General features: G+C 46.4%; 1 protein-coding gene across 2 annotated transcripts in view; it reads right to left on the bottom strand.

The window, feature by feature from the left end:
* Positions 1 to 17,816, bottom strand: part of FANCD2 (FA complementation group D2) — a 93,330-nt gene that overhangs the window by 23,514 nt on the left and 52,000 nt on the right. For both annotated transcript variants that reach the window (XM_053296092.1, XM_053296093.1), the window contains exons 23-30: positions 17,643 to 17,789; positions 16,966 to 17,066; positions 16,392 to 16,507; positions 15,482 to 15,590; positions 13,549 to 13,650; positions 5,929 to 6,041; positions 1,640 to 1,786; positions 745 to 861 (exon numbers count right to left, since the gene is read on the bottom strand). In XM_053296092.1, the coding sequence (XP_053152067.1) occupies positions 745 to 861; positions 1,640 to 1,786; positions 5,929 to 6,041; positions 13,549 to 13,650; positions 15,482 to 15,590; positions 16,392 to 16,507; positions 16,966 to 17,066; positions 17,643 to 17,789 (952 nt within the window). The remainder of the gene's footprint in view (positions 1 to 744; positions 862 to 1,639; positions 1,787 to 5,928; positions 6,042 to 13,548; positions 13,651 to 15,481; positions 15,591 to 16,391; positions 16,508 to 16,965; positions 17,067 to 17,642; positions 17,790 to 17,816) is intronic.

The following is a 17,816-nucleotide window of genomic DNA, read 5'->3' as shown; positions in this document are numbered from 1 at the left end:
TACTTAAAGGCCTGTCATTGTTATATCAACTGTTGATTTTTCCATGAACTGGAAAATGTACAAGGCCCAGCAGTTTCAAGGTCATATGTGTATGTGAATGTGTGTACTACATACAAAGGCACATGCACATGCGCACACAGAATAATATTAAACAAGGGCCCTATGAAAACGAAATATACATTGCAGCTGATCTTTGGTAGTCTAGAAAACCAATAACATGGAACAATTATACACATTTTCAGAATATTTTAACAGCACTACAAATCCCACTGTTCCCATTAAAAATGACCTTGCAAATGTTGCCACACTGAAAAAGATATATAGCAGAACTTCCATTGTATACATCTTATTCTGTTTAATCTGCTTATTTATAGGTAATTCAGTGTCCCAAAAGTAGCCCAATGCCAGCATGGGCTATGGGAAAAAAAGCTCCCATTTAATGAAACTACTGGATATCATCCAGGCCTCTTAGTTAAGATTAACTAAGGATGTTTGTGTTTCAAAAAACCCCACATCCAACAACAGCCACAAACCACTTAAAATCATTCACCACCAGACAGAATTAGGATCACCCTGCACTCTCTGTTGTTGGCTTTAGTTTAGTACAACCATTGGGTCTTATCTACTTGTGGGCAGAAAGTCTGCACTACATTTTTGCACCATTGCTGTCCACTGCTTCTGCTTTCAGCAGCCTCTTTCTCGGAGTAGACACACAAGGCTTTATTCTCTCTTTTTTGTACATACCTTTAAGAAAGGGGGTCTCTTCGCAGAGGCTGGTATCAACATACGTTCCAGCTTACGACACAGGTCTTCTAGGAGGAAGAGGAGCTCTGCTGGCCCTATCTGCACCACTTCACGGGTCTACATTGTAAAGGAAGAATGTTAACACATACGCAAAGTGATGAAAGAGCTGACCCAAGACAAAGTGGGATGGAAGGGCATGTGCGTGTCTAGTGTATTATTACACTGACTGCAATGAAAATATATGCCTCTTAGGTGAGCAGAGTGGAGAGCAAGTCACAGATGAAGCAAAGGCAAAACAAATGATAAAGGGACCCAGAAGAATTGGGAAAGATGTTTTCCTTCAGGTTCCAGGCCAGATCCAGAAGCCAACAGTGGAAGGATTGCAGGGAACAGCAGTACACAGAGGAGGATCTCCCCTGACTCTGGGGATAACAAGTGGATGACTGAGAAAGTGACATGAGGCTCCGTCTCCTCTATTAGATAGGTCAAGTTTAAAGGGCCAGGAGCATGCAGAAAAATGGAAGGTGCAACAGCACTTTCACTGTCTCCGTTTCCATTGGGCTGCAGCAAAGTTGACATCCAGCAATCTGCCCATGAGATGCATGAATATGCGAAAAATACATGAAATGACCTTATATTGAGTCTGCATGCGTGGCGGCCACATGCATGAAGATGGTCTGTGCAGGCTGCTGGAAGCAGTGCTGCAGCCGAGTGCGGCCTTCTGGAAAGTGGGTGTTGCACCCGGAAAAGTGGTGGGGCAGTGGAGGAGCAGGTAAGGACCTGCTTTTTAAAGGAACCAATCCTTGCCCTGCTGAACTGGTTTGAATGTGAACGCCCAAATCAGTTCAGGCACATCCCTACCTCCAATCACATTCACTCATTTGAACCTGCTTGCCTTTGTATTCATCTCTGTATCCAGAACAGATTTGGTCAGCAGTCCAGTGTGAAGGATAGCAAAAACTTCAAAGTCTAATTCACGGAAATATGCACAATAGTTCTGCAGCTGTACCAAAGGGATCTCTGCCTCTTTTTCTGGGATGTCCTGAAAAAGAAACCAATAGTTAGTAAGAGAACAGAAAATACAATTCTTTTTCCTTTCCCCTACCTGATGAGAGCATGCACTATACCTGTTACAAGTGCAAGCTAGTTACAGCTTTTTTGGAAAGGAAGGTGAAACGCACACCATTCTGCAACTTTGTAAGGAACATGATAGGATGCAAGAAGCTCTCTAGGAAGGATGCCAAAAGAGGAGGTTTCCACAGAGGATGAAGGAATCCCATTATGAGAGGTGGGCACATGAAAGCAGGTGACACACAGGAGCAGGAAAATCAAGAGACATTCTGTGCCACTGGAGCGGCTACCAGGCTCTTCTGAAGAAGGGTGAACTGCAGACATCTAGACAAGGATTGCCTTCCCAGGCTCTGTGGAACAGGGAAGAAGACACTCAGTCCCCCACAAATGGGAGGAAGCCAACTATTTCCAAGGAGATGTGTGATGGTTGTAGGTAACTCCCTACTGAGAAGAACAGAGGCAGCTATATGTAGACTCAATGTAATATCATGAAAAGTGTGTTATCTTCCCAGTGCATGCATTCAGGATGCGATGGAGAGGTTGCCAAGAATAATCAAGCCCACCAATTGCTACCGCTTTCAGTTTATCCACGTGGGAACAAATGATACTGCCACAAGGAACCTAGAATGGATCTCAAGACCATGAGCACTGGGAAGAAATGTGAAGGAGCTCAGGGCACAAATGGTGTTTAAATCAATCCTTCCTATTGAAAGTAATGGCACAAGAAGAGAAACCAGAATCTTGGAAGTAAATAGCTGGCTGCGAAGGCGGTGTCATCAAGACAAGTTTGGATGGACTTACACCACCAACGTAAAGGACTCTGGCAAAAGTCGGGTTGCACCTCACAAGGACTGGAAAGAACATGTTTGGTGAGAGCCTTGCTAGCCTTATCAAGAGGGCTTTAATCTAAACCTTGAGGGGAAAGGAGGCAAAAATTCAGAACCAAACATGAGGCCAAACATTACATATAAGAATGTGTGTGACAAAGGTGGAAGCAAAATGGTGAAGGGGTTTTTCAGAAATTCACAAGAAACTACAGCAGGGAAGCCAGTAGGAGACAATACCCATGGTCTCTGATGTCTATACAATGCAGCTGTGTATGATATTTTTTTTTGGCATGGCAAAAAAAAAAGTAGGATGAACTAGAAATCATAACATGGGGACAGGGGAAGGCAGATATGATCTGAGAGAAATCACTGAAATTTGGTGGGATGAAACTCATGATTAGAATATAGTACTCGAAGGGTATAACAAAGAAATAAACCCATCAGAAAAGGAGGGGCAGTTGCATTATATGTAAAGAATGTATGTATCTGTCTGTGTAAAAATGGAAAAGAAATGAAAACAATACCATAATGGGAATGTATTATAGACTATCTGGCCAAGAAGAAGACATGAGCGATGTTTTCCTAAATCAGATTATCAAACTTTGAAGAAATGGTAATGGGCAATGGAAAGAAGGCAGAGCTGATTAACTCCTATTTTGCATCTGTCTCCCAACAAGGACAACACGGCCCAACTTAGCAACAGTTGCACTAATGAAGAACGGAGGGAATTACAGCTCAAGATAGGTATAGAGATGGTAAGAGACTACCCAGTTCCTTTAAATGAGTTTAAGTCTCCAGGGGCAAATAAATTACATCCCAGGGTACTAAAGTGTAGAAGTGGTCTCAGAACCACTGTCTGTAATCTTTGAGGACTCCTGAAGAATACGTGAGCTGCCAGATGACTGGAGATAAGCAAGGGTCCTTTCCAGCTCTAAAATGCTGATTGTATAAGGGTTACAAGCAGAGGTGCTCTTAGGACTGGGCCACAGGGATCTGGTCCGGTCCTCCGCTGTGGGGGGAGGGGGGGCTCCAAGCACTCCCTCCGTGATGGCGGCACCCACCCACCCAGAGCTACAAAGAAACTGTGTGTGCAGCCCACATGCCTGGTTGTCACTTGTTGGCTGTTGTCGGATGGCAGCAATGTGTGTGCTGCCCCGCCGCAGGGAGGGGGCTCTGCGGTGTGCTGCTTGGCCAATGAGAGGAGTGAGTGCCGGCAGCAGCAGCCATCTGCACAGGCGACACTTCAGCTGGCAGCGCACACGCCTCAGCCCCATCTCTCCGCGCCTGCCTGCCTGCCTGCCTGCCTGGTGTACCGTGCAGGCTGCAGCCAGCTGCCAGGGAGCGAGCGAGGCAGGCAGCTCAGCATCAGACAGCTCCTAGCTGCCTGCCTTCCCCCTTGCCTCCTTCTTACTGTGAGAGGATGATCTCCCTGGGTGCAGAAGGGAGTGATGTTGGCCCCAAGAACTGCACCGGGGGAGAGTTTAAACTCCTTGCATTTAGACAACAGCCCAACAACCAGCAACTGAGTCATTAAACCGGTAAATGAGAGTCTACTGTCTAATTACTATTACTAGTTCTCCAGAGACTCCTCTCCTTTCTATTATGCTGAGTGTGGCTGCCTGTTGGGTGGGTGGGTGGGGGGAGCAGGCTGGTTTAGCTGCCTGTGGGTTGGTGTAGGGGAGGAGAGTGGGCTGGTTTGCCTGCCTGTGGGTTGGGGTTGGGGGAGGGCTGGTTTGGCAGGGGAAAAGCGATTTGACGGTGATCCATTTCTCCCCTTAGTCCCTTTGTCCATTGTCCTCTTCCAATGTGATGCTGCATAATTTTTTATTTTTTTATATATTGATATCTTGCGATTCTCCTGGAAAGCCCAGAATACATAGTTATGTTTATCCTCACAAAATCTCTGTGAGGTAGACTGGGCTGAGAGATAAGCGATTGGCCCAGAGTCACCCACAGAGTTTCATGGCTAAAGGGGATTTGAATTTGGGCCTTCCCTTCTTGTTCCTAGTCCAACACAAGGTATATGTAGAGGACAATAGTCTGAGGACCCTTTATACTATGCTGTTGGAGGGCTTCTGGAGCTCAGTCCTTTCCATTATAACTGGATTTCATTCTTAAGTTTTTTGCAATGCCAGTGCTATTGTTCTTTTGCATATATATATAAAATGTACACAGTTTCTCCTACTCCTCCTGTAGTCTATTATTGTTGGGTTACCCTTTTTACTATGGCTTCTATTTTTTGGGGAGGGGGGCCTTTCCCCCACCCACTGGTCTCCCATCCAAAGGACTAATTGAATCTGCCCAGCTTAAGGAAACATTCTGAGAGCCTTACTCGTGCCCCCTGTTTTAAGTTGCATGATGTTGAAATGTTTCTGCTAATGCGTATTTGCATAAATATGCATGTTTATAGTCTTACATTCTAGGGAGTTCAGTTGCTATTTGTGCCATCAAGAATTCACGTGTTTAAAATTGCATGTGTCATGGTGTGTGTGTGATGATGCTTAATGCAGCGGGGCAGGGGCCTCCAGAGGCCTTTAGATGATGATGGTTAACTTGTAGCGGGGGCCCTCCAGAGTGGGTGGAGTTCCAAAGGCCTTTAGGTCCAGACTCCAAAATCACCTAGGTGTGCCCTGGTTACAAGAATGTCTCTTCACATTACCTGAAGTGCTGCCAGTCATTCTGTATTTGGCTGGTATTTCTTTGTGCTAACATCTGAAGCAAAACTTGCATAGAGGAAATGCACAGGCTGTACGTGAAGATACAACTTGTGCAAATTCCCCTTTGAACATTGTAGAAGACTACCACCCAGTTGTAGAAGCCACTGCCCTGGTGAGATACTTGTGTGATGCTTCCTCAGTAATGTTCAAAGCTGCTCTAAAAACATAGATGATGTGAAAAAGCAAGTGGTTGGACGGGACTTTTACGACTATGGCCAATTGGTCTCAGATTTTGACCAAGGTGATGCTTCTCAGTACATCCTAGAAGTATACTCCAAACTCAGATGCATGAATATAAGAAAAACAACGAAGTCAAGGTGTAAAAGATTCCAGGCGTCTAAAAATGTAAAAGTAGCTCCTAGGAATATGAAATACACTTTCTAGCCCTGTCCATCCTCATTATAAACTATTTGCTTGCACAATTCCCTACATATGCTTCTGGCTTATCACATTTTTATAACAAGATGCCCATCATCAAGGGGCAGCACAAGCTTCTAGATAAGACAAACATCACCCCAAGCTTTACTTTTTCATTTCCTTTCGTATGTTTTTCAAAAGAAATAAGGAACCTTCTCTGGCTGGCTGGTCTCAGCTTCAGGCTGATTTGGCTCTGTGTTCTCATCCAGCTGAGAGTTGTCTATAGAGTTGTTTTTGCTACTGTTGGATTTTTGTTTCTTCTGCCCTGGAAAAAAAAAGAGAGTTTGACAAAGAGAGGGTGAGCTTTGTTGTGGATTATAGATGAACAGCGAAGAATCCAGAATGGCTTTTGATCTAAGAAATTTCTATAAAATACTACACAAGTCCTATATACTGAGTTCAGACTGCAACACTAATTGCATTCCATGCTGCTTTCACAACAGAAGAATGCAAAAAATCCTCAGAAGTTCATGACTCTTCTTTCTGACTTGCCTTTAGAGGATAAGACACAGTTTTTGCTTTTTTAAGTTTACTGAAGGATGCTGTGTTATTTTTCTTTGTAATTTTATACTGTGATGCTTTAAAAATATTGAGTTTTTTGTAAGCCACCTTCAGTTATGCAAAGATGGCAAAGAAATATTTACCCTACATTTGGCATAAAGTCCCCCAAGCAGCTAATTTCACAATAAAAATCTAATAATAAAACCACAAGATAAAGCAAAACATTGTAAAATCATTTTAAAAAATAATAATCATCAAACAGCATACCACCAGGTCTCCCTCACGAATTATTCACCAAAGCAGGGGTTGGCGCAGTTCAATGCGAATTCAGACAGAAAAACAGGTTGCTCACCTGTAACTGATGATCTGGTAGAGATCCGTCGATATCCATAAGAATGGGTTCTGCGCCTGTGCAGGAGCCCCACGGTATCCATGCCTGAGCTCGTCGAAGTGCCCAAGCCACGCCCCCACGCTGCTGCGTGCTATAAAAGGCGCGGCTGAGGCACGTAATCCCTCAGTTCTTGGATGACCGCCGTGGAGGACGATCATCCAACAGGTAAGTTCTTCCATGATGAAAAAGAAAAAAGTATCTCAAGAGGAGAGAGCCACACACCAGTACGCACATAGACGTAGCACTACTGCAGAGGGGAAGGTCGGGAGGGTCTTATGGATATCGACGGATCTCTACCAGATCATCAGTTACAGGTGAGCAACCTGTTTATCTGGTTCGAGATCCGTCGATGCCCATAAGAATGGGTGTTTGGCAAGCTCCAAGAGGTGGCGGGAGCAGTAGTAGGCTAAAACAACAACTGTTTCAATACGCTTCTCCCGAAGGTAGCCTCCGCAGCAGAGCGTACGTCTATGGCGTAGTGTTTTACAAAGGGGGATTCTGAGGACCAGGTAGCAGCTTTACAGATATCCCTGAACGAGACTCCAGAGAGGTGTGCAGCAGAGGAAGCCTGAGCCCTAATGGAGTGGGCTTTAATGGCCTCAGGAGGCGATTTGTCCTGAAGATGATATGCCAGCAGGATGAGTTCCACCAACCATCTGGACAATCTCTGCCTTGAAATGGGAGAACCTATATTCGGTCCCGTATAGGATATAAATAGCCGATTAGACAGCCTGAATGGTTTTGTGCGGTCCAGGTAGTATAGGAGGGCACGGCGTACATCCATAGCATGCAGTGACTGTTCAAGAGCAGAAGTAGGGTTGCCGAAGAAGGTAGGTAAGATGATATCTTGGTTTAAGTGGAAGTTAGATACCACTTTGGGCAAAAATGCAGGGTCGAGACGCATACGGACCTTGTCTTGAAGAAATATCGTGTAGGGGGAGTCGACCCTGAGAGCTGTCAGTTCACTTACACGCCTAGCCGACGTGACTGCAACCAGGAAGGCTGTTTTCCAAGAGAGTAGCCTCAGGGAAGAGGTGGCCATGGGTTCAAAAGGAGCCTGAGTCAACGAGGAGAGAACCAAAGATAGGCTCCATGGTTCAACCGGCATCCTGATTGCGGGGTAAACCCGCGACAAACCTTTCAGGAAGGCTTTGCTCAGTGGGTGTGAGAATAATGTCTTTCCATCACTTCCCGGGTGGTATGCAGACAAGGAAGCTAGATGGACCTTCAGGGACACGTTAGCAAGACCCTTTGCTTTCAAAGATGTAAGGTATCGTAGAACTTCACGGATGGAAGCTCGTTTAGGAAGGAATCCCTTGGTGCGTGCATAAGATCTAAAATGATCCCACTTGTGCTTGTAGTTGCGGCGGGTAGATTCCTTGCGTTGATTAAGCAGAATATGAGTTAACAGAGTATCCTCCACACAGTTAGATGGAGGGTCTGGACGTCTGGATGCAGAATGAGACCTCCGTCTTGAGTTAGAAGATCTGGATAGCGAGGTAGGTGCTTGTAGCAGTTCTTTGCCAGTCTGCGTACTTGTGGAAACCAAGATTGTCTTGGCCACCAAGGAGTCACTAGGATGCAACTGATCGGATTGGAAAGAAGATGGGCCACTACTCTGGGTATTAATGGCAAAGGGGGAAACATGTAAGGTGTTTCCAGGGACCAATCCAACTGAAAAGCATCCCCGAGTGAAAGGTTGTCGTGTCCGGCTCTTGAGCAGAAGCGGACGCATTTCGCATTCTCTGAGCAAGCAAAGAGGTCCACTGAAGGCCGCATCCAGTGGTCGAAGAAGGGAGCTATCACATCTGTCCGGAGTTCCCATTCGTGTTGACGGTCTTGCAAGAAGATCCTGCTTAGGTTGTCCGCCAGGGTGTTGTCCAGACCCTTGATGTGTACAGCTAAGGGGTAAATGCGGTGCAGAATGCACCAGTGCCACATCTGAACACTGAGAGCACACAGGCTGCGGGAGACCGTCCCACCCTGGCGATTTATATAGGCTTGAGCAGTTGTGTTGTCGAGGTGGATCTGGACAACTTTCCCCCGAAGGATGGGCAGGAAGGACTGTAAAGCCTGGAAAACAGCTAGAAGCTCCAGGAAATTGATGTGCAGTTTGGCTCGTTGAGGGGACCACTTCCCTTGAATCTTGTGGTTGCCGCAATGGGCCCCCCAGCCTTGAAGTGAGGCATCTGTCGCCATCCAAGCCGAAGGGGAGGGGGTCTGAAAGAGCACCCCTTCGAGTAAGTTCTTGCGGTTGGTCCACCAGGCGAGAGATTGAAGTATTTCCGGTGAAAGTAGAAGGCGCTTCGTTTGACTGTCTCTGGCGGGATGAAATACCGATAGAAACCAGAGTTGGAGCTTTCTCATTTTGAGTCTCGCATAATGGATTACCGTATTGCAGGATGCCATTAGACCCAGAAGACGCTGAATCACGCAGGCTGGTTGCAGAGGATGTTTCTGAATCAGGGAGATGAGATCCTGAATGCAGGTGAATCTGTCTCCTGGAAGAAATGCTCTTTGTTGCCCCGTGTCCAGGATTGCTCCTATATAGGAGATCACGGGTGCTGGTTCCAGATGCGATTTCTTCCAGTTTATTAAGATGCCCAAGTCGTGAAGCAGGCTCAATACATATTGGATGTGCGAAACTAACTCGCCTTTGTCCCTTGCAGTCAGGAGCCAGTCGTCCAGGTACGGATAGACCGACACGCCCCTGGTTCTTAGATGTGCAATCACCACTGCCATACATTTTGTAAAAACCCTCGGGGCGGTGGACAATCCGAAGGGTAATACATTGTATTGAAACACTTTGTCGCCGACAGTGAATTGTAGGTATTTGCAGTGGCATGGACGTATGTTGATATGAAAATAGGCGTCCCTGAGATCCAACGTTGCAAGCCACCTTTCCCCCTGGAGCAGCGGGAGGATCTGTTGCAACGTCATCATACGGAACTTTTTGACGTGGATGAATTTGTTCAGGCGTCGTAGGTCCATGATGGGTCGGATGCCCCCATCCCTTTTGGGGATCTGAAAGTATTTTGAATAGAACACCGTCCGCCTGTCTGCCCATGACACCGGGGCAATAGCCCCTTTCTCCAACAGCTCCCTCACTTCCTGAAGTAGTCGAGGTGAGGCGGGAGTGAGTTTTATCCTCGTGAAGTGTGGTAGGGACCTGAACTCGATCGCATAGCCAGAGGATATAATCTTCAGGACCCAGCGGTCCGATGTTATATTGTGCCATGCGGGGGCATGGCTTGCCAGCCTGATCAAAGGCTGGGACGGAAGGTTGGAGAGATCCGTCAGAGTTGATGGAAGAGCCCCCGCTGGCGGGAAAAGGGGGATATGTGGAGATAGGGCAGGAACAGGTGTCAATGGGCAATCTACATCCTCAAAGGCGCTTTTGAGTATCCTGTGTCTTTGTACGTTGGGCTTGAGTATTCTTTTTCTTCTGATAGAAAGGTCGACGATGATAGGAAGAGTAAGGTTTTCTAAAATCACGTCTATCTTGAGTTCTGAAAGACGAACGGAATTTGCCATAGTTGCTGCGTAAGGAAGAGGAGGAAGTTGATGTAGAGGGGTGAGAGGTAAAAGTCTTAGCAGTAAATTTTGATTTTTTTAGCTGCTCCATAGTTGAGTCAGTTGTTTCACTGAAAAGACCAGTGCCATCGAAGGGCAACCCCTCTATCTTGTCCCTCATATCCAATTGGAGGCCAGTAGACCTAAGCCAGGCATGTCTCCTCAGTGTTATTGCTGTTGTCATAGCACGTGATTCGCTTTCCGCCAAGTGCTTGGCAATGCTGAGTTGCCTGCGGGTCAAATCTCCTGAATCTTCAAGGGTACGACGAAACTTAGCCTTAAAGTCCTCATAGGGTAGGGAGTCCAGTTCAATCTCCAGTTGTTCCCAGAGACCATGTGTATATTTAGCAGTGCATGCTGCATAATTTGCTACTTTAATTGACAGGCAAGAAGTTGAATAGACTTTTCTTCCCAGCAAGTCTAGTTTTCTACCCTCCTTGTCAGGAGGGAATGTGTACCTTTTGCCAGATTTGGAAGCCGTGGCACAATCGATGACTAGCGAATTGGGTGCCGGGTGTTTTATAAGGTACCCATTGTCCTTATCCTGAACTCTGTAGAGATTCTCTAATTTTTTGGACGTGGGATTGGAGGTGTGCAATACCTCCCAAGCACATTTCGCAGCTCTTGTGATGACTGGTAACATTGGTAGTGCCACCGGGGCAGTAGATTGGGATCTCAGCATAAAGTTATATACTGGGTCATCAATGGTGGCCAATTGGGAGCGTATGTCCAAACCTAGAGCATCGGCCATGTTGCGAATATGCTTATGGTAAGCCTTGAGTTCATCATTGGGTGAAACGTAGGTTACTGGAGCCACGTCTGTGGGTGGTTCCACAACAGAACTACCATCCTCCGGATCAGACTCGAAGTCTGAGGAACCATAATGTTCCGAAGGGGAAGCGGGTGGTGGTTGATCATCTGTATCCCGGCCGGGAAGGGTTTGAGTAGCAGACGTAGCCAGAAGTCCCGACAAAGATGTTTGTGTGGCTGTAGAAGCCAAGTGAAGTACTGAGGTTTGTGTCGCCTGTTGGCTCACCGCTAGTTGGCACGTCTGAGTGGCCACCGACCGAAAAGTGGAGAGGGGTCTGGCAGGAGTGACTGGTCCCCAGGGCCTGTCAATATCATCCCTATTTGGACCCGCAGGAGAAGAGACGCCCAATGGGTGGCGGTATCCACAAGAGTGCCAAGGCGTTTGAGGGTGCAAGCGGCTGGGTGATGAAGGAGCAGGAGGATGCGATGGTGTTGCTAATTCCCGAGGATCAGCTCCAACCGAAGGAAAGCCAGTGAATGTCGAGCGACCGCTTGAGGTCGAGTCTAGGAGAGAGAGGAGAGAACGAGTGGCAGCCGGAAGAGATTCCTCCGCGTCGACATCGACGACCTGGAGAGAAGGTATCGGTGGTCGATACCGAGGAGTCACTTGCGTCGACGCCGAGAGGATTGGAGTGTGCAACGTCGATGACACGGGCAACGCAGGCTGTGGTGTCGACGGGGAGGACGATGATGCCAGAGGTGTTGGAGCTGGAGAGAGAGCTCTCGCCGTCGGCATCGAGACTGGTGTTAAGCGAGGAAGGGTCAGTATCTGATCGGTGTCGAAGGTTGCAGTTGTTCCAAGAAAAACACCGGAGGGACGTTCGGTGTCGAGCGCATTTGATGCCGACACGGCAAGATTGGAAGATTGTGTCGAAGGGTTGTCAGCATCGCATATAATAGATGCCGGAGGAGGTAGTAACACAGCTGCGTGTACTGCTTGCGCTGTGGAAGTTGTTGACGTCGACAATGCCGGTTCCCCTACGGGCAACACTGGTTGAGCCGTGGAAGGGGACGGCGTTCGATCCCGACGACCTTCCTGATCTTTGCGACGCTTGGAAGTATGTGACGCGGAGAGATCCTCATGTCGTCGTTTGGTAGCCCTTTCACGCTCCTTGGAGCTGTGGGAAGGTCTTGAGGCAGTAGACGCATCTTCCTTTGACGACTTTGCCGAAGACGAGCGCTTTTCCGACGTTGAGGAACCCTTCGATGTTGAAGTGGTTTTGGCGGGAAACACGTCAGAGGATTTACGGGTACTCGATATCGAGGAGCGATTCGGCATCTTTTGCGCTGGTGTAGAGTGCGCAGCAGACGTCGAAGGTCGAGGCGTGCCCGGTGTTGAAGGGCTCAAAACCTCATCATATATTGCTGCCCGTAGGCGAAGCGCTCGGTTCTTCCTTGTCTGTTTCGAGAAGGACAGACAGATTTTGCAGGAGGAGACATTATGTTCCTCACCGAGGCATAACAAGCAGAGGTCGTGCAGGTCTTTAGAAGGTAGTTTCGCTCTGCAACCCTCACACCATTTGAAGGATTTCTTTCCGTCAGCCATAATCAGGTCAAAAGCCGTTCCGTGTTCGTTTGCCAGAAGTTACCGCAGCCAGTCCAAATTCGAGGTCACCAAGAATCACCGTCAGCCGTTCCGTAGTCAGATCCAACGAAGTCCGATATTCCAGTCCGAGTCAAAGATTATACAGGAAGAACGAAAGAGGAATTTTTCCGATGAAGAGGCACAGACCGCAGGTCTAAGACACAAGGCGGTTGGAAAAGAACTGAGGGATTACGTGCCTCAGCCGCGCCTTTTATAGCACGCAGCAGCGTGGGGGCGTGGCTTGGGCACTTCGACGAGCTCAGGCATGGATACCGTGGGGCTCCTGCGCAGGCGCAGAACCCATTCTTATGGGCATCGACGGATCTCGAACCAGATTCACGGGTACTCAAACTGGTTTGGCTGAACTGATTGGCTGGTCGGTTCAATGAACCAGCTCAAAGCGGTTTGCAATAGAACCGCTCAAACCAGCCTGTTTTGCGGCAGTCCTGTCCGCGGTCGAACCGGTCCATGCACATCCCTACACCAAAGGCCCACTGGAGCAAATGAGTTTTCAGAACTCTTAAAAATTGGAAGACAAAGGCATCACAAGCCTCCTGTGGCAAAGAGTTCTGAAATCCTGAGGAGCTGGCTGCCAGTGGGCTAAGACAGAACTGAGCTTGATGGACCAAAGGGCTTACTCAGTAGAAGGCAGTTGCATATGTTCATATGAAGGTGGTATCAGGTTCAGTCCTTGGCTCCTACAGGCTTAAGTAGCAAGTAGGAAGTACTTATGCTTAAGAAAGACAGTGCCAGTTGGAGCAGGCAGAAGTGGGTTAGAGGGACCAATAGTATAAGAGAGTTTTGCATGTTTATTTGCATTCAAACTAGCTTAGTTTCACTGACTTCAATGCACAGACACTGTCTTAACTTGTCAATGCAAAGCTCTAAAGATGTACGAATTGTAGGTATTACCTTTGCTCTTCTTTTTGGTGGGACCAATGGTAGTAACAACAGGTACCCCTTCCACAGTTTCAGAATCAAAGTTAGCAGGAGGAGGAACATAACCCGGGCTTACTGAAAAACCAAAGTAGAAGCAGTTCAGTTGACTAGACTAAGAGTTACTTCACACATTTCAAAGTTCCCACACAAGTGGCAGGCATGGATAGGTGTGTGTAGATCGTAATTGCAACAATTATACACGCACAGAGAAGCCCCAGCCAGTTGCAGCTTCCCAAGACATGTACGTTACACATATGCAGAATCATCACATTAGGACATACATATGTGTAACATGTTAATTCCTACATGTACTTGCTATGTAGGAATTTTACAATGCACGTAACAAGCCTAAGAAATCAGGAGACCACTAAAGATATGCATGTTGAGGAATGTTTCAGCAGACCCTACTTATCCACCCCTATATTTTTCAATTCAGCGCATTTAAAATCCTAAGTCACATGATTCCAGGCTGCTTGGTGTTCCAGACATCCCTGCAACACTAATCTTTTACTCCAGCAGAAACTCATTGCATCAGCTTTTAAACCGTTAATTAATCGTAATGCAGACATTCATCCAACCACAGCGCAACAACTTCCATTTTCCGGGCAGGGGAGTCCCTCTCTCTTCTTGGTCCACTGTGGCTGCATCCCAGTAAGCTCTGTAGCGCTCGCACTGCCAGACTGGGCAAGGCGTCAGCATATCTCCAGGGCAGCAGCCATTGGCCACGATCTTCAAGGGGGCATGCCAAGTACAGTCACGGAGCCTTTTCAGGATGGACCACCCACCCTCGGCATGGAAAGGGTATTTAAATCCCTTTCAATGCCATGAAGCCCTTCATCTGACAGCAATTGCACCACTGTAAGAGCCTTGCAACAAAACAGTCTTGCACAAGCACAATTTCTGGTGGGGACTGCTGAGGGGCACTATTTTTCTATTCCTCAGGAAAGGGAAGGGAATATGATTATTTCCTAGGAGGGATATGTATATAAAGGAGGGCAAGGATCCTGGGGTCTGGCCTGCTATAACCAAGGATATTAATGCAATGGCTCACCCTAGCAAAACAGTCCATGGGGACCAAACCTCACTCCTGCCCCTGTGGCAGCTTACTGCCAGGGGATTAGCACTCTCATGAGAGAGCCAGTCTACTGGGGAGGCATGTCCCTTTGGTCTGACCCCTCCCCCCCTGCACCTTTGTGTACATTTACACCACAGAAAAGAAATTCCATTGATAACACCTGAGAACTGCAGAAATGGCTCTAGATTGTGTGTTAGGTCGATGAAAGGGCTCCTTGCACATGTGACTATTCGCCTGCTTTAATTTAAAGCATACTTTCTGCAATGCCATTCTCTCCCTTTACATGCAGGAACTCCAGGGGTGCAGATGTTGCCAAGTAGCGGCAGGAAGAGTAAGTAAATGGCAGAGGGTGGGGCATCAGCTCTGAGAGACAGCCAGCGAGAAACACAGCTATCCTAGAACTGATGCATTTCTGGGATGCTCTGAGCCAATATGGAGCTTCCACACAAAACTCAGGTTATAGTGGCGGAAGAATTTGGACAACACAATGCCATCTTCTAACCTCAGCTTTCAGCCGTGAAACTCAATACAAACTGAGGGTTCAACTGAGGTTTGAGAGTGAAAATGGAGCCATGATTGAGTGACGAAACCGCAGCTTCACACTTTCGGACAATCACAAACTCAGACCTCTGGCAAGTTTACCTCTTGTTTGGCGTTATGTCCAAACTGGGCCATAGTTTATGGGCAAGCTCAGGTTCAGACATAACACGAAACCAGGAATTAAATAAGCAAACCGTGGTTTTGTGTTATGTCTGAACCCAGCCCCAGAATAAAACTTCTGCTTGAAAATACTGGATGTGAATCACCCCCGCCCCATCTAAGCCTGCTTACCTGCTAAACATTTTTCCAGTAGACCCTGTAGCTCCGTAATATTTTGCAACCGAGCCAAAACTCTTCCTTTCATATAAAGGTCTTCTTGTTGGCAGAAGGCATTCACAACCTTGTGATGCAAATGACACCTGTAAGGCCTAGATGCGACTCTTCATTTCTTAGCAACTTCACATAATGCTGGGTGGTTGCTAAGTAGTTTCAAATCTAAGGCTGCAATCCTAAACACACTTCTGAGGGAGCAAGCCCTACTCAAAACAGTGTTTAGGACTGCGCTGTAACAAAGATTTTTTCTCTGACATTTCCAGAGCAGACTGGAAAGCCTTCTAAAAACACTTTATAATAAGGGTTTACGTTTGTATGAGAAATCAGTATGCAGCATGTTTTTCTCCTAACTTAACCCAAACAATTTGGACCAAACATTAGTTGAACAAGACTTGGAGGAAAAGTGAACAGAAGACAAAATTCCCTTTGAAACCACTAATTAAACTCATTAATCCAACTATCTGCTTTAAGTGATGACTTTACAGATAAGAACAAGTGCTCAATGTGGTCCTAGGTACATAGTTGTATAACAATTTTGGAAAAAGCTTGTCAATATAATAAAGACTCTGGGTTCTTAAATGGGAAGAAGAGAATCTGTATGTACCTGTGTTGCTTGGCTAACAGCTGATGACCCTAAGCAGCAAATAATTTTTTAATAGGGCCACATTTGGGGTCATTTTCAAAAGTACAGAGATTGGTAACATTCACTCCATCCACTTATTCACTGCCATGAAATACACTCACATAGTGAAAAGGGCTCTGGAACACATTCTTCCTCACAGGCAAACATTTGTCAGACACTAGGGGTCTGGAAATGTTTCTAAGAAGCAATGTGGGAAACAGAAGCCTCCCTAGCAGCAATGCTTACCTCAAGGAGCCAGTTAAGCGCATGAAATAAAAGCGAACAGAGGAATTCACGCTCTTGCTTTGATAAGGAGTCTAACTTTCCTCCCACCTCCAAGTCAGTCATATATATAGGACATCCTGTAACAGAATGAAGTTAGAGAAAGACTATTAAACTCATTCAGAAGGCCAGCATACTGGACACAAGTCCCCCCTGCTCACAAACCAGCCTCTAGGATCTAATCTAGGATCTGTTACATTTGGATGCAGTAAATAGACTCCTCTTCCACCCAAAGAAATACAGAGCTGAGCTTAGCCTGCCTAGGAGAGAAGTGGTCCATCACTGGTCAGTGGGTAACATAGTCATTTAATGAGTGAATTTCAGGTTGTTGCACAAAGCATGATGTTATTACTCAAAGCCAACAATTAGGTACGATTTCATAAAACGTAGATTTCATAAAATAAAATAAAATAAAATAAAATAATCTCCCACATGCAACCCTACTCTGCCTTTATGTCCCATCTGCAACCTCACCTTCCTTCAAGCAAACTATAAGGATGGGTTAAATCAGGCAAAGCTAAATGCCCATAACCTTTACCTAGCAAGGCATCAATCGCCTCCATATTCCCATCATTCAGTTCTGCCACGGAGAGTCTCAGCAGCCGGAAGAATGGTGGCAAGCACACTGGGGACACTAGCCTGGGGGTGGGGAGACAGAAGAGAAACATATGTGCACACTGAAAGCATATGAAGGCATTCATAGTGTATGTCAAATTCTGTGTTTTGAAGAAAAGGGGGGGGGGCAGAATTCAGCAGTAAAAATAACCAGATTATGATATCAGAAAAGACAACGCATGACATATTCTGAAAAATGTATTTCATTTGCCTGGTTGCACATCTTCCCTTCCCTTATGAATCTGGAATTTGTTCCCACATTTTGGAATGACCTAAAAAAGAAAGCCTGGCACAACTGAAGGTTGAAATGCACAAAAAGAAATACAAGGATAGGAACTGCAAGCTCTGATGGAGGACTAGGATTTTAAAAAGGGATGCTATTTGACTGCTGTTCCTTTCCCCCACTGAACTACCTTTAATTCTATGCATTTAACAATATATCCTTTCTCTTTCTTCATAACCATGGTGACAAAAACTGGGCAATTTTTGCACAAAATCTCAAATCACCACAATTTAATGGCAGTTACAATATTTTGGGTCATGAGGCATATGCTCTCCTGGCCCCTATTCAACTCATTATGAAAAGGGAGTACCACTGACCTTTTGTCTTGACTCTTGGCTGCTATTTCATTCCCATTTTTGCTGAGAGCGCTCTGGGACAACAAAGGCAACAAGTTGAGAACAATCATTCCCTCATTCACATCTTCTTCCAAATTATACAGGGCCTTCACTGGGAACAGGAATGCACTGCAAAGGAATCAAATGTCAACACAA

Source organism: Hemicordylus capensis, chromosome 2, assembly GCF_027244095.1.
Source record: "Hemicordylus capensis ecotype Gifberg chromosome 2, rHemCap1.1.pri, whole genome shotgun sequence".
Lineage (NCBI taxonomy): Eukaryota > Metazoa > Chordata > Lepidosauria > Squamata > Cordylidae > Hemicordylus > Hemicordylus capensis.
The sequence above is the reverse complement of the archived record's forward strand: the minus strand, read 5'-3'. Positions and strand labels throughout refer to the sequence as shown.